Source organism: Pezoporus flaviventris, unplaced genomic scaffold (assembly GCF_033815535.1).
Source record: "Pezoporus flaviventris isolate CSIRO_AGI_PZ_B2104156 unplaced genomic scaffold, CSIRO_AGI_Pfla_v1 ptg000071l, whole genome shotgun sequence".
In the NCBI taxonomy this organism is placed as follows: Eukaryota; Metazoa; Chordata; class Aves; order Psittaciformes; family Psittacidae; genus Pezoporus; species Pezoporus flaviventris.
This window is the reverse complement of record NW_026892619.1, coordinates 2,400,341-2,422,596: the sequence shown is the minus strand read 5'-3', so window position 1 is coordinate 2,422,596 and position 22,256 is coordinate 2,400,341. Positions and strand designations below refer to the sequence as shown.

The following is a 22,256-nucleotide window of genomic DNA, read 5'->3' as shown; positions in this document are numbered from 1 at the left end:
TCCACCCCTATTCACAACTGTCAGGCGGTGATTAATGGCCAACAGGCTCGGAATTGCCTTTATTGCCAGCCCGGCATTGTTCCTGCTGACAGCTAATGAGGTTAGACAGACTTTACACAGCCTTTACTCCATCCCTGCGGGCTCCGGGGCCTGGGGCGGGGGGACCCTCTCTCTGCGCCCCAGCAGCGGCCAAGCCCCAGCACATCCCAAGGGGCTGCCACATCCCTACCCCGAATCCATGCCGTTGGGACCATGGAGCAGCAGCAGCCGGCAGGCTGGGAGGCTTCAAACTCTCAGTCAGCTCCATGGTAAAAGCCAAGAGGTGGTTTTTATACTGCAGCGGGATGGGGGGGGAATGGGGCAGGGATGAAGTGCAATAAAGCATTTGTTCATATAGCAAAGCCCGTTCTGTTAAACCAGAGCTGCCACACAGACACCAATGAACATTCCTAGCCCTGGCTCCAGGAATAATGATTTTGGGGGGCTTTTTTTTTTCTTTTTTTTCCAGGATTATTACCAATAATATTTACCTTTGTGCACGTTCACATCTTGATGCTGTTAAAACACGTGGCCGCAGCTGGTTTCCCGCTCAGGGTAATGATGTTACGAGGCAAAAGCTCTCCTGCGAGCCAGAACACCCCCCCTCCCATGTAAAAATCTATTACTTTTCAATCTGAGATGACCGCATTCTGCTGCAGCTCCGAGCAATTTCCTAGTTTACCCTTATTAAAGCGAGCGGGGGCTGAGTGGAGGCCCGTGATTTATGAAACACATACCAGCTCCATTAAAACCTTTACAGATTTAATACATTTTATCCAGGCCTTAAATCTGGGCAAGTGTTTTGATGCACACAGAAATACCCCAAACCTAACCCGGGTGTATTTCATCTCTGGTGCCTTTTCACACTTGTTTAAGAGCTGTAAAACTCAGATTGACAAATATCACAGGTATTTCATGCCTTCTTTCTAAGCGGTGCTGAATCCCCCTCATGGGGTTGTTAGAGAGAACCCTCGGAGATCTATCAAAGAGCAAATTATTCTCTTTTACTGGCGTTTTATACGTCTCGCCTGTGGTTTTTAAGCCTCCTTTAACATATAGAGGTGAGGATTTAATGTGTTTTCACCTCGGCCGTCGCTTTTCCCCTTGTTACCCTTGTCCATAACGGGTGGGGGGTTCTCTGTTTGACCAAACAAGGTCCCATAAGGGGTTTGGGGGGTATAGGGTGATGGGGTGCGGGATGCTCCCCCAAAGCCACACTGGAAGAGGCGGCCCCGGGTCTCGAACCCGGGTCCTCCCGACTCCCGCTCCTCCACCGCCCCCTGGCGGGGTAGAAGGCGCGGTCGCGCTGTGATGACGCAACAGGGCGGCGCCGGGCCGGTGCCGCTGAGGGGGCCGGCGCCGTTACCGAGCGGGCATGGCCCAGCTGGGCGCCATCGCGGCGCTGTCCCTCAGCTTCCTCGCCGCCGCCTTCCTCTCGGCCATCCACAAGATCGAGGAGGGGCACATCGGTGTCTATTACCGGTGAGGCGAGCCTTCCCCCCCACCACCACCACCCCGCTCCCTGTCTTCGCCACCCGGTGCAAGGCGGGCCCCTCACGGCCCCTCTGTTCCGTTCCACAGCGGCGGAGCGCTGCTGACCTCCACCAGCGGGCCCGGGTTCCACCTCATGCTGCCCTTCATCACGTCCTACAAGTCAGTGCAGGTGCTGCTGGGGCCGGGACCGGGCCGTGGGAGGTTTTGGGCGGGGGGTTATGGTGGGGTCTGCGGCCCAGGGCTCTCGGGACCGTCCCGGGGAGCTGTGAAGGCCCGGTTCTTCTCCTTGGGGGGATTGAAGGGGGGGATAGGGGCAAAACTCTGTTCCATGAGCGGGTAAAGTGGGGAATCCTTAAGCCTCTTTCTCTAAACCTCTCTTCAGACCACGCTGCAGACGGATGAGGTGAAAAACGTTCCTTGTGGCACCAGGTGAGACGTTGAGCTGTTGTTGGGAGCAACCTTTGGATCCTCTCCCTGTTTTCCTCCCTGATAACTCCAGCATGCTTTAAAACGGGGACATCTGTTTGCAGGGGCTGGGTTTCCCACTCCCCCCCTATAACTGGAACCAGTGGCGAGCTCAGGGTGCCGGGGTGGGTGATGCAGCCCCATCCCCAAGCTCTGCGCTGCCTTTTCCATGGGTTCACACGCGCTAATCCGGTTTCCGGACTGAAGCCTGGTGTCTGGAGCCGCTGTGGCTGCCGGGCTCAGCCCGCTAGAGGGGGATGTCCCCCTCTGCTCCAGCCCAGCTTCGTGCTTTGCTCACGGCTTTGCCTTCCCTTCGCAGTGGAGGGGTGATGATTTACTTCGACAGAATCGAGGTGGTGAACTTCCTCATCCAGAGCGCAGGTGAGCTCGTCCCCTGTGACCCTGCCGGTGCTGCCATCCGGAGCTGTCTGTGCTCCTGGGGTGAGGTGGCGTGAAGAGGTTTGTGCTATGTCAACATGAAAAGGACATGGAGCTGTTGGAACAAGTCCAGAGGAGGCCACGAGGATGCTCAGGGGCTGGAGCAGCTCCCGTATGAAGACAGGCTGAGGAAGTTGGGGCTGTTCAGCCTGGAGAAGAGAAGCTGCGTGGAGACCTCAGAGCAGCTTCCAGTGTCTGAAGGGGCCTACAAGGATGCTGGGGAGGGACTCTTCATCAGGGACTGTAGTGACAGGACAAGGGGTAACGGGTTCAAACTGGGGAAGTTTAGATTGGATCTAAGGAAGAAGTTCTTCACTGTAAGGGTGGTGAGGGACTGGAATGGGTTGCCCAGGGAGGTTGTGGATTCTCCATCCCTGGCAGTGTTCAAGGCCAAGTTGGACAGAGCCTTGGGTGAGACGGTTTAGTGTGAGGTATCCCTGCCCATGGCAGGGGCGTTGGAACTGGATGGTCTTAAGGTCCTTTCCAACCCTAACTATTCTATGATTCTATGATTTGGAGCTGGCGTTCCCCCTGTGTACCCTGTAACGCTCCAGACTTCCTGGGTGTAAGCCTAAAACCAGCTCTCCCACATGTTTTGTGTGTTTATTGTTTCTTGCACATACTTGTTCTGCTCTGCCACTTGCTTCACTAGAGCCCAGATGCCATCCAGCTACCAGTGGTTGCATTGTTACACCCCCGCTGGGCTTTATGCTTCAGTGAAGAACTGATTTGAACAAGGTGTGCAAGAGGCAGGGGGAGAGAAGCGTGTTTGGGAGCAAAAACCTGCCTCTGCAGTGCAAGAAGAATGACCTGTGCAGCCTTTTTCCCCAAGTTCTGTGGTTTTTAGCACTGTTGCTTACAGAAGTGGTATAACTGCCTGGCTGACTGGAGGCCCGCTTTGAGACCTCTGGTTTATGCTGGCTGTGGGATGTTCTTCCTTCATTGTGCATTGACCTCTGTGTTCTGCAGCTCAGGCACAACCTGTGTGTATATGCAGGTAGAGTGGAGAGGGTTGTTGGTGGTGAGATGGCCTTGTTGGTAGTGAGATGTCCTGTTTGCAGAGCAAGTGACAGAACACTGCTCAGGGTGTTATGAAATAGGTGAGCAATAGAGAAAACTCCCCTTTGTTCACAAAGTGTGTGTCTGTGGGGCCAGCTTCTCTTGGGGGTGGATTCCTCACTTCAGGTGGGCACTATGACTCGTGAAGCAAGTGCTGAGCCCAGCCTGAGGCATCCCTCCAGCCCAGCCCTGAACAGGGGTTTCTTCTTTTGCAGTGTACGACATAGTGAAGAACTACACCGCTGACTATGACAAAGCTCTCATCTTCAACAAGATTCACCACGAGCTGAACCAATTCTGCAGTGTCCACACGCTGCAGGAGGTCTACATCGAGCTGTTTGGTGAGCTGCCCCTTCTCTATTGATGCAGAGCTCCTTACCCCAAACCGATGGGCTTTTTACCTATGAATCCAGTATCTGCCCTGTCTGGAATCAGGAGAGTTAACTACCTACCATCATTTCCTCCTTGTCACTCCTGCTCCAGTGTGTTGTAACAAGAACCACCCAAACCCAAAGCTGCCAGTAGCAGCGGAGGGCTTTAGGAAAGGGAGCACTAATTCTGTGGTGTTATTTGTGTGTTTAGCAAACATGACTTGCTGAAATCAGTCATAGGTTTTGCTTATCCAGATGGAAAAGCTGTTTTGAGCAAGCACTCCTTGGCCTTTGGGTTTGATTAGCTTTGTGTCATGCCTGTGGCTGCAGTGCCTGGTGCTGGGAAACAAGATGACTTGGCAAGAGCCTGCTGACCTTCCTCCTTGGCTTCAGGCAGAACAGACACCAGAAGAACACACTGGGAAAGAGCCTGAAGTTGTGGTTTCTTAGCAGAAATAGACCAGTTGGTGCCAGTGCTGAGTGTTTTGTTTATGGCTTTGGACTGGCAAGAAACCCCTTCCAGTGTTTCAGCACTACAGCAGTGCTGACTGCAGGCAGAAATGTAGCTGTGAATGGTTCTGGACCCCAAATGGACAGAATTTGTGCCTGGAAGGACACAGGCTGTTCACAAGCTCCTGTTCTCTGTTCAGACTGGGCTTTCCAAGAAGCCTGGCTTTCTGCTTCCTCATGTGCTGCTGCACAAGGTGCAGAACCAGGGCTCGGTTCCCCTCCAGGTTCTTTATGGGACTGCTTTGCCGATGGAATCTCCAGATGTTGGCAGCTGCTGACGACAACTGCTTGAAAGGGCCTCAAAGCAACTGCTTTGCACAGAAGGAACTTGTATAAACTCCTGTGTAACTCTTTGTGTGAGCTCAATGTGTGCTGGCTCGGCTCTGAAGTGGGGCACAGCCCATTCGTGTCATTCTCTGCCCCCACATCTGCAAGCAGGTGCAGGAAACTGATAACAGCTGCTTCCTAAACTGGCTGAGCCCCATTGTGAGGGCGAGTTCCAGATAAAGCTAAACTGAGACCAAAGCAAATAATCAAGGAGTGAGATGTGATCACTTTCTCAAGGCCATTACATTTTGATTTTTCCCTTTGCACTTCTCAGCAGGCCCCAACTGGAAACTGCTGTCCTTAGAGCTTTCCACTGAAGCAGGGCTTTGGTTTGTGTTTCCTTTTGAAGTTTCTCAGCTATGCTCGAGCTAACTGGTGTCCATTGAGCCAAACAGACGTTATGGAGATTTCTTTGCAGCCTATTGAAATAACCAGTGCAGCCAGTTCATATTTCTGCCTTTGCATGTGCTTTGTCTCCTGCTGGCACAGATGCAGTTTCTTGTCAGTCACCATTTAGATACCAATGGGGAAGTGGGTTAGAGCACAGATTTTCTATCATAATGATGCTACTTCTAGCTCAGAAAGATTCCAGCTGTGGTTTATGGGGAACTGGGAAGAGTTTCACTTTGTCTCCTGTGTCCCAAGTGTTTGGTGCTGCTTTGTGCTGCCCGACACGCTGAGAGAGATGGGAACCTGTCTCTGAGGCAGGGATGCTTGTTCTCTACCCACCCCTTCTGCATCAAACTTACATGGGTACTTACCTTCCAGGAATAAGAAATGTGAGCCCTTCCAGCCAGCTCTATGTGTTGACAACAAGCTGCCTTGTGAGACTTGTAGTTACCTGGTTTTTTTCTCCCCAATCAGATCAGATTGATGAAAACCTTAAACTGGCCTTGCAGCAAGACCTAACTACAATGGCCCCTGGATTAATTATACAGGTAATTCATTATACAGTTCTACTTTGAGATGTCTAAGGTGCATATTGTAAGGAGGGGTAAAAGGAAAGGGAAAAAGGGCTAAAGGAAATAGAAAACTGAAGGAATGAGAATCATATCCTTCCCATCTCCTCTCAGCTTTGATGTGGTGGGTTTCTGTTGGTGGTACTCTGGGTACTGCTTTACCCAGGTTATTGCCTCCTGTCACAGCAGGAGATCATCAAGTCCTGCTTTTGCTCTGTGGGCTTTGGACCTGGTCATAGATTCTGCAGCGTTGTGTGGCAGAGCATGCCCCAGGCATCAGCTCCCCCGTGCTCTGCAGCCTCAGGGGCCATTTGGCTTTTGATTGTTGGCTGCTTGCCTATGTTTTCTTTGGTCTCCCTTTCCAGGCAGTTCGAGTTACAAAGCCAAACATCCCTGAAACAATCCGGAGGAATTACGAGCTCATGTAAGTGCCTGAGACTTGCACCTTTGTGTTAGCAAAAAGAATCGCTCATCCAGATTAATGTGTTTTCACAGCAAGCAGTGATCAGTGTGCCCTCTGCCAGGCCTGCTCCCAGCCTCGTGCTGCCTGCAGAAAGGGCCTGGGGAGGCTGCAGCAGACAAGCACGTGTCTGTCACTGCTGAGTTAGAAACTATTTCTCCCTTTTGAGCACTTGAGCACAGCAATTCGTTGCCCACAGCCTCCTTCCTCTTGACACTGGCCCTGCTTTAAAGAGGCCTCCCAGAGCATCCAGTGAGTGGCAGGTGGAGAGAGTCCACCACTAATCCTGTTGTTTGTCTGGGATGGAGAAACTGTTGATTCAACAGGCTGAAGCTTTGCAATAACTTTCTTTAATAGCACTTGACATGCTGATCCCTTCTCAATGCCCTGAGCCAGCTGCCTTCTCTTGCACTTGATCGGTCAGAAATGCTTATGTTCTCTGAGCACCCTGCCAGCAGGCTGGGTAGGACAGAATAAGGCCCTTCTTGTCCATTTTGCTTCCCTGGCATTCCATACAACCTTTGGGTATCATGGGAAGTCATGGTAGTCAAAATCCCAAATCAGCCTGTTAATCTGTTACCATAAATGCAGTAGGATATGTGTTGGGAGAGGCTTGTTCTGGACTCTTAATCTGTCTTCCCTGTTTGGGAGCAGGAACAGCATTTTCTTTACGTACACAGAGCCATGTGATGGAACGAAGGGTGGTTTCAAAGCTCCCAGATGAGGAAGACAAGGCTTTCACAGGATTCTAATGTCTCACTTTGCTTAAATCCCTCATAACAATCCCCAAAAACCTAGGTGTGAACAGTCAATGCCTCTTGTAGAAGGCATTATGGCAGCCTGCACAAAGTAGCAGGGAGGGCTTCATTCTGTCTTGGCTGGAAAGTCTTCCTGCTATGGAGGGGAGGAAAAGACATTTTGGTTTAGAAGAAAAGCTCTTTGTGTGCAGGTACATGTGCTCACTTCCTGAGTGCTGCCTGCCCTAAACATGTGCTTGAAAGAGGACTGAGCCAGCAGCCACACCACTTCAGCAAGGTCACACTTTGTAACTGGCTTCTTCTGGCTTATTAGGGAGAGTGAGAAGACAAAGCTGCTGATTGCAGCCCAGAAGCAGAAGGTGGTGGAGAAGGAAGCAGAGACAGAAAGGAAGAAAGCCCTCATCGGTCTGTATATCTGAGTTTGAAGGGGTAGAAGAACTGAAGAGGGGGAGGTGGGGGGAAGGCAGCAAAAAGAACGCAGGCACTGGGGAGGGATGCACTTGTTTCACTTGTGGGTGATCTCTGCTGCGGTTATTGGCTGCTGATGTCAAACTCTTCCAGGGAAACTCAGAGGGGTTTTAGGTGGGTTCCAGCTTTGCCCACAGATGCAGACTGCTGCCTTCTGAGGGCTGGAAAGTCTTCCCACAATTTACCTTCAGCAGAAGGGGCTGGTGAGGACTTTGGTGGGTGAAGCTGCTCCTGGCATTAGGAGGACTGTGTGACCACAACATGGATGTGTTCTTTTTCATGCCAGAGGCAGAAAAGATTGCACAAGTTGCTGAAATAACTTATGGACAGAAAGTGATGGAAAAGGAAACAGAGAAGCGGATTTCAGAGATTGAAGGTGAGTGTGTAGGAAGTCAATGTTCTGTGGTGAATTTTGTCCAAAGATCCTGAAGCAGTTCATGGAGCTCAGTAGTTCTTGACGTGTGTGTATTGACCATGTCCTTCAGTCCAAGCTGACATTCACTGTGCAGTTTGCATTGCTGCTTCTTCACCCCCCTTTAGTTTTGCAGCTGACTACTTTTAAGGAACTAGGATTGACCAGAGGCAGGAATAGGAATGCTTCTTTGTAGACTGTGGTTCTTGGAACCTTCTGTTTCAAGGTGCTCTTCCTGGGAGGTTGTACTGTTAAATTAAGATGATGTCTCCCTACCCCTCTGATAAACTTCTTTGTTAAGGGAATTCCAGGACATGAAAAGGGGTCAGCATTTCCAGCTCCGAGTGACAGGGCCTTATTTTCAATTACCTTCATTAGAGGCCCTGTCAAGCTTTGCAGAAGGCCACAGAGGAGCCAATTAAGACTTTTACAGATCAGCAGCTTCTCATTAAGAAGTTCTTCACGGAAATACAATGGGGTTTAGTCCTTATAAATGTGTGTCACTGGGTGTCAGGCCTTCAGTTCAACTCTGCTGGCAGAGGATTCCTGTCTCCCTCATTCTTTCTGGTGTCTCTGACTGGGACCACTCTTTTTAGGCAAAAGAGAGGAAGTTGCAGGCCAACCCATCCCAATTGCTGACATGATTTTGAAGTGTAGCAGCTCACAGGACTCCCTGCTAGTGTAGGAAAACAAATGGTTTATCCAGCTGTGCAACTCCAAAATCCAGACTGTATTCCAGTTGTGTGGCTCCCTGTCCTAGAAGGGATGTCAAGAGATCACAGCAAACCAGGCAGATTACACTCGTCTTAATGTGGTGGCCTCACACTGCATCATTAGCATTGGATAGATAAAGTCAGAAGGAGAAAAGGGAGTCCAATACAGAAAGGGGAAGTGTTTGTTTCCCTAAATGTCTCTGCTAGGAGTAAGGGAATTTCCACATCCCGCAGGATTGGACCCTTTACACATCGTTGCTATTACAAAGAAACAGCTCTCTGACATGTATCCAAGGAGCAGAGCTGGCAAAGGTTAAAATCACCCGCCTCTGCGTGCCTGAATCTTAACCTCAGCATCCCAGAGAAGATCCCATCTGGGGAATTGCATTCAGAATCCCAAACTCCATCTCCAGAGCACTCTGCTGGGCTGTGAGTCCCGTGCAAATGTTATGGGCAAATCCCACTTGTGCACTGGAACAGTTGCTGCCTTTTCAGCACGAGAGCTAGGGGCTGGCTGGAGAAGAAAGAGTGTTCTCAGCCCTCGTGACAGGGGTGGTAATAAAAACCTTATGTTTATAAAATGCTTTGAGGTCTTCAGTTGCAGAGGCAATTTACTTACTCCGTGCTATCATCCCGCAGTGTCGTAGATGTAAATTGAGATCCCATTGCTGTGTTTCCCCATTTGGTTCCCTCTTCCCTAAACTCTATCCTGAACAGTTTAGATATGGTGCTGACCACTTTAAAAAGTTTTCCAGCTGCAAATGGTGCTAACATGGCTGGAAATAAAACTCTGAATATGAAAACATGTGTTTGCTTCCAGATGCTGCATTTCTTGCAAGAGAGAAGGCGAGAGCTGATGCTGAATGCTACACTGCTATGAAAGTAGCTGAGGCTAACAAGGTATTGTTATGTCTTTAGGCTGTATAGAAATACTCATAGGATCATAGAATGGTTTGGGTTGGAAAGGAGCTTAAGATCATCCAGTTCCAACCCCCTGCCATGGGCAGGGACACCTCACACTAGACTGTGTCACCCAAGGCTCTGTCCAGCCTGGCCTTGAACACTGCCAGGGATGGAGCATTTACCATTTCTTTGGGCAACCTGTGCCAGCACCTCACAGTAAAGAATTTCTTCCTTGTATCTAACCTGAAGTCAGGAAAAGAGCTGCCTGTGCTCATTGCTTGCTTGTTGTGTCTCATTGTTGAAATCAAAAGGCAAACCAAAACCATCACTCAGAATTATTGAGCCTGAAACAATTAGATCCCTATTTGCAAATTCATTTTCTTTGGGCAGATAAATTTGTATCAGGATGCGTGAAATACCTGGTCCTCTCTGGAAACAGCTCTGCTAATGGGGCCGTGGCTCCCTCTGTAGATAGAATACCAGTTTCAGTGTTGCCCTTTCATGCCTTTGCAATCAGAAGTGTCGATTAATTCCAATGTGCAAGCTGGCAAGCAAGCAAAGCAGGAGCAGGGATCTCTGGAGTGACAGGAAAGCTTAAGAGTAAATAAGTGTTTAGGTAAAGAGCAGATAGAGCTGATCTTACACATCTAAGTAACTAGCCTGGCAAAGCCTTGGTACTGCCAAAGAAAGAAGTTGAAAGAAAGAATGGAAAAAGAGAAATCCTATGGATAAATGCCAGGCTGTAAGTGCCTGCAGCTAGTTCCCAGGCCATCCCAGCAGGAAAACTCTGTTTTGTAAGGGTCAGTGAGAATGGATGGAGGTGTGGGATGCTTGTGCACAAATTCTGTCCCAGTTACTCTATCCTCTCAGTTCTAATGTCATTATCCTGAACGAATGAGCTCTGCTCTCCAGAACAGACTCTTCAATCTACTCTCTGGCTCAAAGCCAGTTGTGTTTTCTTTCCAGCAGCTTGCATTGCGAGGGCTTTTAGTGAGTTATGTGCTTTCGAGCATCTCTGGTACATTTGGATTGAACGTTTCCCCAGCTGCTTCCATCACTTTCTCGTTTTGCCATTTAGTCACTGGGATTTAGAGCTTCACTTTAGACCTATTGAAAGAGAGCTTTCTTCTGGGCACTGTGCCTCTTCAGCTGAAGAGAGGGTGAGCGTGCCTGCTAGCATGATGGAAAAGTAGGATTCTCATGACACAACCTTGCTTTTGAGTGAATCTGAGCTGTTGGTGATCTCTTTTCTTTCTGTGCAGCTGAAGTTAACTCCTGAGTACTTGCAGCTGATGAAATACAAGGCGATTGCAGCAAACAGCAAGATATATTTTGGCAAGGATATTCCCAACATGTTCATGGACTATGCAGGAAGCCAGACCAAATTTGCAGAGGGACTGGCAGAAGGAATCCAAGAAGAAGATGGGGTAGGAACCAGTGAGGACTCAAAGCTACTTCATAACGTCAACTGAAAGATTTCTATTCCTTTTATATCAAAAGAAACATGAACTGGGAAGTTCTTTTTGTTTTTCCCCCTTTCCTGTTCTGAAAGAGACGAATCAGACTTAATCCATTCAATCTTTTGTATGACAATTAGACTTTGGTATTTATGGGGTGGTTTTCCTGGTAACTTCTAAGCAGCCAGCTCCAGGTATGTCCTTTAGATGCACCTCTCCCTTCTCTTGGACATATAGACCAAATTCCTGTGGAGAGGCCAGCTTAGATGGGTACTTCCTTTTGGATTGAGGTGGCCCATAGCAGTAGGAAGTCGAGAAATGGTGAGGTTTCGGAGGGAGGGGAATTGCTGCTACAACTTGTTTTGGTTGGAAATTTCATGTACTTTATGTGAAACCCCTTTAACAAAAAGGTGCTAGACTTTTGTACACTAGACACAGCTGCTTGAAGACCTTGTCTAAAGGGCAGGTTGCCCCCATTGCAGGTCTTAACAGCCTGTGTTCATGCTCCAGGTCTGCCCAGAGTGCAGGGTGTAGCAAATGCATGAACCCACTTATTAGTGAGGTCTGAGCTGACCTGGTTTGCCTTGCTAGGGCAGCTGAGACCACAGTGAGTTAAAGAAATCCAGCTGAAATCCTGCAGGTTCCCTGGTTTCCATGGGGGGATCTAAGCCTTACACCACTGCTACTACAAGTAGTGACCCAAACTGTTCCTTTTGTGCATCTTAACACTGCTTTGGTTTCCATTTGTCATAGCTGGGGAGGGCAGAAGGGGGGAGTCAGTAGTTTGAGGCTTTCCCCAGCTGCTTGGTGAGGGGCACAGGTGTGCTGCTGGAGAACTGGAGTTGATTGTCAGTGGCACCAGGCTGCAAGCACGGTACTTGTCCCATTGTCCCAGTTAGGAAAACAGGGAGAAAAGCATTTTTGTCTCAGGGACCCTGACTTTGTCAAAAGCCTTGTTGCTGGCAAGTAACTGCTTGAATGACCCACGGGCATCACAGTGCGTTACCTGCCTCTGCAAGAGCAACTGGATTTCAGTGTTTACAGTGTCTTACTAGAGAGAAGGCATTCAGGTAAACTGAAAGGAATGGAACTGAGTTTCGCTTGTGTTTGGAGGGTTGTTTTCTGAATAGACCTTGTGAAAGGGAAGATTTAAGGTATCAAAGGACACAAACCATCAAAGTGAGAAGTGACAGGGCAAAGAACAGTACCTCTTGTCTCTGAACTGTCCTAAGATACATTGAATTTTCCTTTTATACTCAGAACAATGCCATATAATGTACCTTTTACTTCCAAAAGCCAATGAATTCTTCACATACCAGATGCACAGAGGTAATAGGGTTGTGTTTGACACACATGCAAAGCTTGAGAGGGTGTTGAAGACAAAAGTTCAGACCTAGAGAGAACATTCCTGTTTTTTTTCTGTCCCTAATCCATCTGCCACTTGGCAGCAGAGTCTGTTTATTAGTTGCCATTATCATTTGTGGCCAACATACTAATATGAGCTGATACCAGTGTAAGTGCTAACTTAGTTGTCAGAGAACCAGCCTGTTGCATTTGCAATCTTGTGCCCCCAGCACTTGCTACCCACTACATTTGGTTTCATTCTTCAGTGACTGAAACATGCATTAGTCCTTTGAATAAGGTGATCACACTAAGAATTCTGAGGGATTTCAGCTGCTGGTACCAGTATTCTTACTTCAGTTTTCTTTCCCCTGGTAGGAAGGAGAGTGACAATGCACAATAAAGGATAAGCATCAGTTTCTGCTCTAGGAAAGTCCCATCTCCTATCGTGTCAGCTTTATTTGTTGGGAAATACAAGTAAAGGGAAGTTCCATCTCCACCCCTACGACATTAGACAGCACAGCAGTCAAAATGGCATCAGTAGGTAGGCTGTAATACTGCCTTTTATAGGGTTATGAACAGGGAATAGCAGATGAGGTAATAGTATCTAAACCTTTGAGGATGATCTCATTTGGGATCATTCTACATTCAAGTTAGAGATTTCCATTAGTAACTGAAAACTACATTTGACATGAGTGGTTTTTGCTAATGAAAAGACCCAAATAAGCCAAAGGGGTATTAAAAAGGGTGGGGTTTTTTTGTATGACTTCACAGCAAGACAACAGTTTGGAATAAATAAGTCTTAATGCTTTTTTTTTTTCTTGTTTTAATTGAAAACATTACTGCTGAATTATTCTTGTCACTTCAGCTGTCACAAGAGTCAAAAGGCAAAAAGCAAGGTTGAAACCAGGCTTCACAAGCCAGAATCCACTGTTGCATCCAGGTTTCTTCCTTGTATGTCTGATCTCCTGTATTTCCCAGACCTGTCACTACATCGTGATTCCATCTCTCTCTTTAACTGACATTTTGGCCTCTTTCCATCATTTGAAATCTTGGAAGATCTGAGTTTTAAAACCATTCTAACAAAGCAAACCCAGGTTTGTGGTGCTGCTGTGGTACCCGAGCATCGCTGGCAGGAGCATGGGAATGCTTTCCCCGTGCTGTCTTTGATCTTCTTACGTATTAAAAGCCTTTTTATTTTGGTATTTGCTATGACAATAAAATGGCCTTCAATTTTAATAGTGCTCCTGTTTTTATCCCTATAGATAACACAACATGGAGATGCATTGCATCTACATGCAATACATCAGATGCAGGGGAAGATCGACCAGGGGTAACACTGAGGCTGCTGCTGCTCCAGGGGGAAGAGTGCTGTGGATCGGTGCTGAGCTGCCATTGACCCATGTGCTGCTGCCCGCTGCCATCCTCTCCTTCCAAGGAGCAGGAGAGGGTGGATGTATCCCTGTCAGCTCAGAGAAGGCCACAAGCATTCTCAGAGCAGGGTGACAAACATGCTAACAAGCCTTTAGTGTCAAACAGCAAGGATTTGGTCAAGTTTGCATCAAATCATTGTCATGTTTTAGCACACACAGAGCCTGGTGGGTGTTTTGAACCAGCTGTGTCAATACTGTCCTTGCTGGGAATATGGGAGAGCCCAGTTCTGCACATTAAGGCAAGTATTTAACTAATGGGTTCCAGCTGGCAGGTCCCATTCCTTCCATCTGACTCACTGGGATAAAGGCTGGCATTGTCCTGCTGCTCCCCACCACCCAGGGCGCACAAGTGCCGCCTTGCTTTACAAAGGGGTGCTTTACCTCTAGGCATTTGGAATTTGCACCCTAGGAAGACGGCTCTTCGTGCAGAATGGCCTGGTTGTGGACTCCGGGGTGGTTTTTATTGCAGTATTCAAGGTATACGGTCCAAAACGAGCCCTGTAGTGGGCAGAACATGCCCTTCGAACACAGGGCTGCTGCCTGCCACGTTCTCCTTACAGTCGTAAGAGCCAGAGGGATCTGTAGGTGCTCTCCTCACGCGGGTGAAGGCTCCCGCTTGGATCCTTCCCCTCAGAACCTGCCGGCCCAAGGGGAGGCCGCGGTGTTGAGGGGGTGCCAGAGCAGGTTATGAGGTGCTGGCACCGCTCTTGTTGCTCACAGCAGGACCCCCAGCGCTCCTCACTGCCCCTCAGCGCGGCATCAAGCCTCATCCAAGCCACTTATAAGGGCACGGAGGTGCGTTCGGGCAGCATCGGAGCCCGGAGGAGGCCGCCATGGAGCCGCAACCCTCCTCCCCTCAGCCGCCCCAACATGGCGCCGCCGCCCTACGCCCCGCCCCGCCGCTCCCATTGGTGGGCGGTGCGCGACGGAGCGATCCTATTGGCTGGAGGGGAGCGGGGAGGGGCGGGGCCAGCCGGGGATGTGGAGGGCGGCGGGCATGGCCGCCGGGGACGGGCTGGGCCCCGCGCTGCGGGCCGTTACCGAGCGGGTGCAGCAGGCAGCGGCGCGCCGGCCGCAGGTGAGCACCGGGGCTGTGGGGAGAGCCTCGGCCCGCAGTGGGGTGGTGGGGGGGGCACGCTCTGTGCGGGGGCAGGCCGTCCGTCACCATGGAGACAGCGCCTTGGGGGCCTGTCATGGAGGCAGGCGGCTGCTCCCCTCAGCGAGGGTGACAGGACCCCAGTGTCGTCCTTTAGGGGTGTCCCTGTTGCTGTGGAGACCAAGCTGACCCCTTCCCATAGCTGGGGCTGGGGCCGTGGTTGGGTGCTGAAGGGTGCTTGGGGGGCAGTGTGGGGCAGGTTGGAGCCTTCCCAGCTCACCTCGGGTGCCCGTGCAGGGGCTCCCGGCCGTGCAGCCGCGGCTGGTGGCCGTCAGCAAGACCAAGCCGGCCGAGATGGTGATCGAGGCCTACAGCCACGGGCAGCGCAGCTTCGGGGAGAACTACGTGAGTGCAGTGGGCCCCATGGGTGTGTGATGGGTCCCATAGGACTGGAGTGGGCCCCATGGGTTGGTGATGGGCCCCGTAGGACTGCAGTGGGCCCCATGGTGTGCGATGGGTCCCATAGGACTGCAGTGGGCCCCATGGTGTGCGATGGGTCCCATAGGACTGGAGTGGGCCCCATGGGTGTGCGATGGGTCCCATAGGACTGGAGTGGGCCCCATGTGTTGGTGATGGGTCCCATAGGACTGCAGTGGGCCCCATGGGTGTGTGATGGGCCCCATAGGACTGCAGCGGGCCCCATGGGTTGGTGATGGGCCCCATAGGACTGCAGTGGGCCCCATGGGTCGGTAATGGGCCCCATAGGACTGCAGTGGGCCCCATGGGTCGGTGATGGGTCCCATAGGACTGCAGTGGGCCCCACGGGTTGGTGATGGTCCCCACTGGACTGCAGTGGGCCCCATGGGTCGGTAATGGGCCTTATAGGCCTGCAGTGGGCCTCATGAGTTGGTGAAGGGCCCCACTGGACTGCAGTGGGCCCCATGGGTCGGTAATGGGCTCCATAGGACTGCAGTGGACCTCATGGGTTGGTGATGGGCCCCTTAGGTCTGTGATGAGCCCCATGTGTTGGTAATGGGCCCCATGGGTTGGTGATGGGCCCCACAGGACTGCAGTGGGCCTCATGAGTTTATGATGGGCCCCATGGGTTGGTGATGGGCCCCTTAGGTCTGTGACGAGCCCCATGGGTTGGTAATGGGCCTCATGGGTTGGCGACAGGCCCCATAGGTCTGTGACGGGCCTCACGGGTCGGTGATGGCCCCATGCTGCAGGCAGGCACTGTGGCAGCCCTGTGTGGGGCTCTGAGCATGGGGAGCTGGGCTTGGCCATAGCATCAGGCCCCTGGCCTTGTATTTATAAGGGGCGTATTGGTCCCAGGGATATACATTCTAGAGAGACCCTTCTTATGGTGCAGGCACCTCTGGCATGGTTTTAACAAGAGATTGTCTTGATTCTCCTAGGTTCAAGAGTTGCTAGAAAAGGCATCAGACTCCAGGGTGAGTACACAGCTCTCTGTGTGTGTATTCTCTCTCCCTATAGCTGTGTCCTGGGAGCTGCTCAGCACAAATCCTGGTTTGTAGGGATTTGGCAATGGAGACTGTTTGATTCTTGTCTCTTCAGATAGATGGTGTGGTTATTTTTAGCTCTTTGCCTGCCCCATTCCCTCTCCTTGTCTTGCTGGCTCTGTGAATACGTGTGCCTTAGTCATAAAGTATTTGCCTGAAAGGTGCTTTATCTTTTGTGCTTTCTGCTGTAGGAGGTTCACAGTCATTTAAAAACGTGGTAACACTCAATTTTGGGGTAAATACCACGTTGTGACTATTCAGTAGCAAAAGAGCTTTGCTTTCCCCATGTAGTGCTCTGCAGTCAGAGCCCTGCTCCTCTGCAGAGGGTGAAGCAATCTCAGTACACAATCAGTGGCTGAGGTGTGCCTTTTAGGGTAAATAGAAGAAGACTGGGTGGTTTGTTTGTGGGCAAACTGAGACTCAAGTGCTGGGGAGGGGGGAGAGGGAGTTGTCATTCAAACCTCACTGTTCCTCTCTGCTTCCAGATTCTGTCCTCTTGCCCGGACATTAAATGGCATTTCATTGGCCACCTGCAGAAAACCAACGTCAACAAGTTGATGGGTAACTCCTGTTTCATGTGCTCTGATGCAGTGTTCAGATAGGACCAACCTCACGTGCATGAACTCAGCAATGCTCTGTGAGCGAGCTGAGGTGTAGGTACAAAACCTAGGCCAGCAGCACTGCTCTCAGCCTGTGTTTTCTCCCCAGCTGTCCCAAACCTCTTCATGTTGGAAACAGTGGATTCGGTGAAGCTGGCAGACAGGGTCAACAGCTCCTGGCAGAAGAAAGGCTCCCCTCAGAGGCTGAAGGTCATGGTGCAAGTTAATACGAGTGGAGAAGACAGTAAGTGGCTTTTTCTGCTCATAAGCAGGTTTGTCCTGCTGACGGGACAGAAACAACCTCACTGGGATGGGTTGCTTTGTGCTCTTAAAGCGTTTCTCTGAGCTAGGGTGAAGCTTGCTTGTCTGTTAGCTTCAGCCTGGCCTCTGGCAGAGCTCGGCACAGATCTCCCTGCTTTTTGCCAGGTAAGCATGGCCTTCCTCCTGGAGACGCCACTGCTGCTGTGGAGCACATCATCAACAAGTGTCCCAGCCTGGAATTTGTGGGGCTAATGACCATTGGCAGCGTTGGGCATGACCTTAGTAAGGGTCCAAATCCTGACTTCCAGGTAGGATTCTCTAGAAGCAAATGTTACCTGTTGGCTTGTCTCCCATCAGGCTGGAAGTCTGTGGGGCATCAGCAGAAACCCTTGATGCTCAGAGGGTATTAATGCAGGTGCTAGGCTCAGTTCTGCAGATGTCCATCTGTATTTGGTCCAGCTCCTTTGGAGCTGTAGCCAGGATATGGCAGGGACACCTCATGCAGCAGTTCTTGCCCTGCCTCCTCTGGTCCTGTGTCCAGATGGGGTTGCAGTTGGCGTTCCTTTGCCTGTTGTGCGTGCAGGGTTCATCAGGCAGAGGAACCAGGTCTGTGTTCCTCATCTGTCACGCTGCTGTGACAGTGGGATGTCTTTAGAAGATGTGTACTCTTGGAAGTACGGGTGCTGTCAGTAACTTAGCCTGGAATAGGGAATCTGCAGGTGCTTCAGTGGGAAGTGTGAAGGAGACTTCAAAGAAAGGCAGAGACTGGGATCTGTGGAACCCTGAAACAGAGCTGCTGTGGCTGTCAAGTGTCTGATCCTCTTTTCTCTCCCCTTCCCTTCTAGATGCTGTTGTCATTGCGGAAGGAAGTGTGTGAAAAACTCGGTCTCCCCATTGAGAAGGTGGAGCTGAGCATGGGCATGTCCACAGACTTCCAGCATGCAGTAAGTCTGGTTTCCTTCTGCCACCCCTTCCCTTGGGAAGCAAATGTACCAGCACCAGCTGTAGGCACCCCAAAGCCCAGCCCAGGCATCATCCAAACGGGCCTATTGGTATCTTCATCCAAGGGGAAGCCTGATGGTGCTGGTCCATGAAAAAGAGCTCTCCTGATTCTGGGATGGACCAAACAGACCTTTGCCGTAGGGTGGCGAGTACATGGGGAGCCATCCTGTGATGTGATGAGCATGAAGGTTGACTGCAGACTGTGCTGGCAGGTTTGGGTGGCATCCCTGCCCTTAACTCCTCCTTTGTCTCTCTCCCTAGATAGAGGTTGGATCCACAAATGTCAGGATTGGAAGCACTATATTTGGAGAACGAGATTATTCCAACAAAGCAGGCAGTGAAGGCAAAACTGAGACCTTGACAGTGCAGGGTCAGTAGGTGGGAAAAGAAGTGGCCTCACCAGAGGACAGCTGATGGGAGACCTCACTATGCATTCTTCCCTCCCTCCGTGTCGGCACCCCGTCGTGATGGTGAGAGGGAATTCCTCCTAACAGAGCAGAGGCCAGGAATGCCTCCTAATTTATTGTGATTGTAGAGTACCCATAGGAACTGGAAATCTGTAGAACCAACAAATGATATGACAATGTATGCTTGAAAGTGACTGTGGTATCTTGGCTCCTTCAGGGTCCTTGGGTTGACAGGGTTGACCAAAGTGTTTGTCAGGATGGAGCTGCTAATGAATCAAGCTGTATCCTCACCAGTGGCAGTGAGTTTGGTTTCACTGAGGACTAAATTCTTCATTAAACAAATTCTCATCTCGCCACAGACCCTATAAATATTTCCCCAAACAAAAGCTCTGCACGTGGTGGCTCCTGAGAGATGCTGTGACCAGGAACTCTGCTAGAGACACACTGTGACACTGCAGAGGGCAAAGAGCAAGCCCATGAGGATGGGTAAGGAGCACAGCTGCCAGCTTGAGCTCACGTTTTGGGTGCAGGTGGCAAGTGTGGGAGTCTTTTTGCCTGGAGTTTGTATTTATCCTTCCCAGGCTGACACTGCTGGCTCTTCCCATTGGTTCCATGTCTGCTCAGGTCTTCTGGGATGCTTTCACCCTTCACCTCTTGTGGTATTGGGAATTATTTTCATCCTGCCTAGTGGTTCTTCGACAGTCTGACTTCTTTTGGGTCAGAATGGGGCTTTTCTGTTGCTTTCCAAGGCGAGTCACTTGCTGTTTGGTGCCTCCAGCATCCTGCCTGCATGTCTGAGGATGAGAATACTCCCTTGTCTCGCAGGGCAGCGCTGAGGTTTGCTTTTCCTTTGGGAAAAGACCTCCAGAAAGGAAACCCCTACTGTTCTGCTGTGTTCTGGGGTCCTGCAAAGAGTCCTGTCAGCCCTGCCAGAGCTCCTAGGCTGTGTCTTAATACGTTAAGCACTGGCCTAACCTCCACTTCTCCTGGAAGAGGGAAGTGGGGTTCTTCCACTGCAGTAGCTGTTCCATTTAGAGCAGAAGCTCCCATGTTAATGTTACATGCTGTTTGGCCAACACTAGCTATGGCAAGTCTCTCTTGTAACCCATGTTAAAACCGAGGTTTGGGGCTTTTGTGTGCTGCTGAGAGGAGGAGACATCAGTTGCCAGCAGAAACCTCCTTCCCAGGCTTTTCTCTGTGTGCACACAGTTAAATCCAGCCTTTGGCTTTCCCCTCTGACTATAAATGCTGAATGTAAATGAAAAGAGTCAGCTCTTAACCTGTCCTAGCTCCGTGGTTTAGAAGCAACAGGCGGTCTGAGCCACCCTCCTCAGCACTGCACCGTGGGTTGTTTCCTAGTCCATCAACAAGTGGTGAATTCTGATACCATCTGTGCCAACTCCAAAGCTATTAAAGATGTTATTTTTATGTTCCAGCCTGGTGAATAAATGGCCTGAGTTGTCGTTGAAGCCGTTTCCCCAGCAGGTGGTTTGAAAGGTGGCTGGAACAGAGCAAAGGGAGTGGAACTGGGAGGTTTGGATCAGAAAGGGAAAAACGTAACTGCTGCTGAGCTGGGGGAGAGGGTGAGGTGGTGTGAGCTGTTCCTGGAGCAGCCCTCTGGGTGGCACTGCTCCCCAGCGCAGCGAAGGGGAGCCCGCAGCTCCTGGGGCAGGTACGGATCAGGAATGACCCTTGGGGGAATAACCGCACTTCCCAGCTGATGGTTGAAGTGAATCCCTTCCTGTTCCACCTCTCCCTTCCCGGGAGATCTGACTGCAGATCCTCGTGTGTGTGAACAGAGCAAAGTCAGGGCTCTGGCTCTATCTGAACTCGGTTCCAGTGTGCAGAGTCTGCTGCTGTCCCCTGTGTTCGCTCCTTCTCTTATATTGTAGCAGCACAGGAGGAATGGGAGTGCTCTGCACCCTGAGCTTGCAGACCCAGCCCAGCACAGGACACCCCCAAGTTCTTCTCAGGGCTGCTCCATCCATTCTCCAGCCAGCCTGTAGCTGTGCTTGGGATTGCCCTGACCCACTTGGATGAGGTTTGCATGGTCCCACCTCTCCAGTGTGTCCAGATCCCTATGGATCGCCTCCCTTCCCTCCACTGCATCTTGCCCCAGAGTTTCCCCATGCTTCTCCCATGGTCAAGCCTCACTGAAACCCTGACCTTCTGCTCCTCCTTTGGACACCCATGGAGCTGGGATGTTCGGAGCCGGATGCATGTCCATGGACCACCCTCTCGTTCCACAGCATCGCCAGCAGATGGGAGCTGCTGGTCACCAGGATGCAGCCAACAAGCTGGAGATGAAAGACTCCACAGCCTCATAATGAACCCTTCTCCCTGCTCCAGTGCCTCGGCCTCTGCATCACAAGTTTATTCCCCATTGGAAGCACTTGGCAGGTTCACTGCAGCAGCAGCAGCGCTCGCTCCTCGGGCACTGACACTGTCAATATTTGCCTTGGAGGAATGTGTCCAGCAGATGAAGGGACCAGAGGGGCTCCTCCTCCTCTTCCCTCGTGACTTGGCTTGGGCTGTCACCTCCTGGGGTGAAGGCACAGCCCCGTGTTCCTCAGCAGTCCCCTGCAGTGACTCTTGTGTCGCAATGTCCCTTGGAAGGCTCTGCCCAAGCTGATTCCCACCCCAAAGCTGTGTTGGCACGTGGATGGAGAGGAGAAAAACCCTTCCTGGGAGCATCTGGAAGGAATAAAACCAGGATGGGGTGATGTGCTGCTGCTCCTGCTGTCCTGGGGAGATGGGGTGGCTGCCTGTGGCCATCAGCATCCTCAAGGAAGCAGCCTGTTGGAGGCACTCTGAAGGTGCCGAGCTCTGCAGGCTCTGCTTCCCGTTAGGTGAGGGTCCAGGCGTTGCTTACAAAGCCAGGCTCGATTTAGTTCTTCATCACATCACATCCTTTGTATCCCAAAGTGGCTGGAGCTGAGCCGCCTGCTTGGCATGGGAAAAATCCATGGATTTAGGGCCGTTCCCTGCTCTGCCTGGCGTCGATGAGAGCACGGGGCAGGCCAGAGCAGCTCACCCGAGGCAGAGCCCGCTGCTGCAGCCCTTCAGAGTTGGGAAGCGTGTTTATTTCTGGGATATCAGGTTTCCGGCAGGAAGGCCGACAACTGCCAAGGTTTTTATTGGATCCTAGTGAAAGGAATTTAGAGAGTCCTGTGCTTGTTGTCTTTCCCCCCCCCACCTCCTATGCCTGCAGCGGTTAAGGAGCGCTTTTACCTTTGAATGGGAGCGAGGGGCACAGGGATTTGGCATCCGGCACCGGCACGTCCATGGTGATGGAGTTTCAAACAGGTTGCCTTCTTGTCTCCCAGGCCGGAGGCATCAGGAGGGGTCAAGGCTGGAAAAGCACAGGGAGAGAGGGGCTTGGAAGTACTTGAAAGAGCCTGAACTCCGCTGGGCTCAAAGCATGTGGGAAGTGTTGCTTGAGCTCCCCTCTTCGTGGCGGGGCTGGGGCCGGGTATTTCACATTTGTTCCTCGTTTTGGCCAAGGTTTTGGCTGAACTTGGAGGTAATTTTAGGGGAGGTTCAAATCCTGATGGCCACGGACAGGGGCTTGATTGCTTCAACGTGTCCTGGAGGCTGCTCTGCTTGCCCTCGGACGCTGCCAGCACTGACCAGGGCCCCCCAAGAGCCATGCCAAGCCCTGTCCCTATCCACACACAGGGAGTTCTTGCCTTAACACTGGGGTTTCCTTCCAGCCCTGGGGCAGGGGAAGCAGAGGGGCAGCAACTGGGGTCTGGGGCAGG

General features: G+C 51.2%; 4 protein-coding genes across 4 annotated transcripts in view; 2 read left to right on the top strand and 2 right to left on the bottom strand.

Annotated features, from left to right (window-relative positions):
* Positions 1-22,256, bottom strand: part of STAR (steroidogenic acute regulatory protein) — a 225,103-nt gene that overhangs the window by 114,718 nt on the left and 88,129 nt on the right. The gene's annotated exons all lie outside the window — the stretch shown is intronic.
* The window catches only part of RAB11FIP1 (RAB11 family interacting protein 1), a 402,092-nt gene that overhangs the window by 335,590 nt on the left and 44,246 nt on the right, over positions 1-22,256 (bottom strand). The window lies entirely within an intron of this gene.
* On the top strand, positions 1,372-13,413 carry ERLIN2 (ER lipid raft associated 2). Its single transcript, XM_061472527.1, has 11 exons — positions 1,372-1,521; positions 1,621-1,702; positions 1,916-1,962; positions 2,318-2,379; positions 3,711-3,836; positions 5,568-5,641; positions 6,028-6,086; positions 7,194-7,285; positions 7,635-7,724; positions 9,294-9,373; positions 10,639-13,413. Exons 1-11 carry the CDS (start codon positions 1,415-1,417, stop codon positions 10,846-10,848), a joined length of 1,029 nt encoding a protein of 342 aa, XP_061328511.1. The 5' UTR covers positions 1,372-1,414; the 3' UTR covers positions 10,849-13,413.
* On the top strand, positions 14,570-19,930 carry PLPBP (pyridoxal phosphate binding protein). Its single transcript, XM_061472525.1, has 8 exons — positions 14,570-14,685; positions 15,001-15,108; positions 16,122-16,157; positions 16,712-16,787; positions 16,935-17,069; positions 17,252-17,394; positions 17,932-18,030; positions 18,350-19,930. The coding sequence occupies exons 1-8, from the start codon at positions 14,587-14,589 to the stop codon at positions 18,464-18,466; spliced, it is 813 nt and encodes a 270-aa protein (XP_061328509.1). The 5' UTR covers positions 14,570-14,586; the 3' UTR covers positions 18,467-19,930.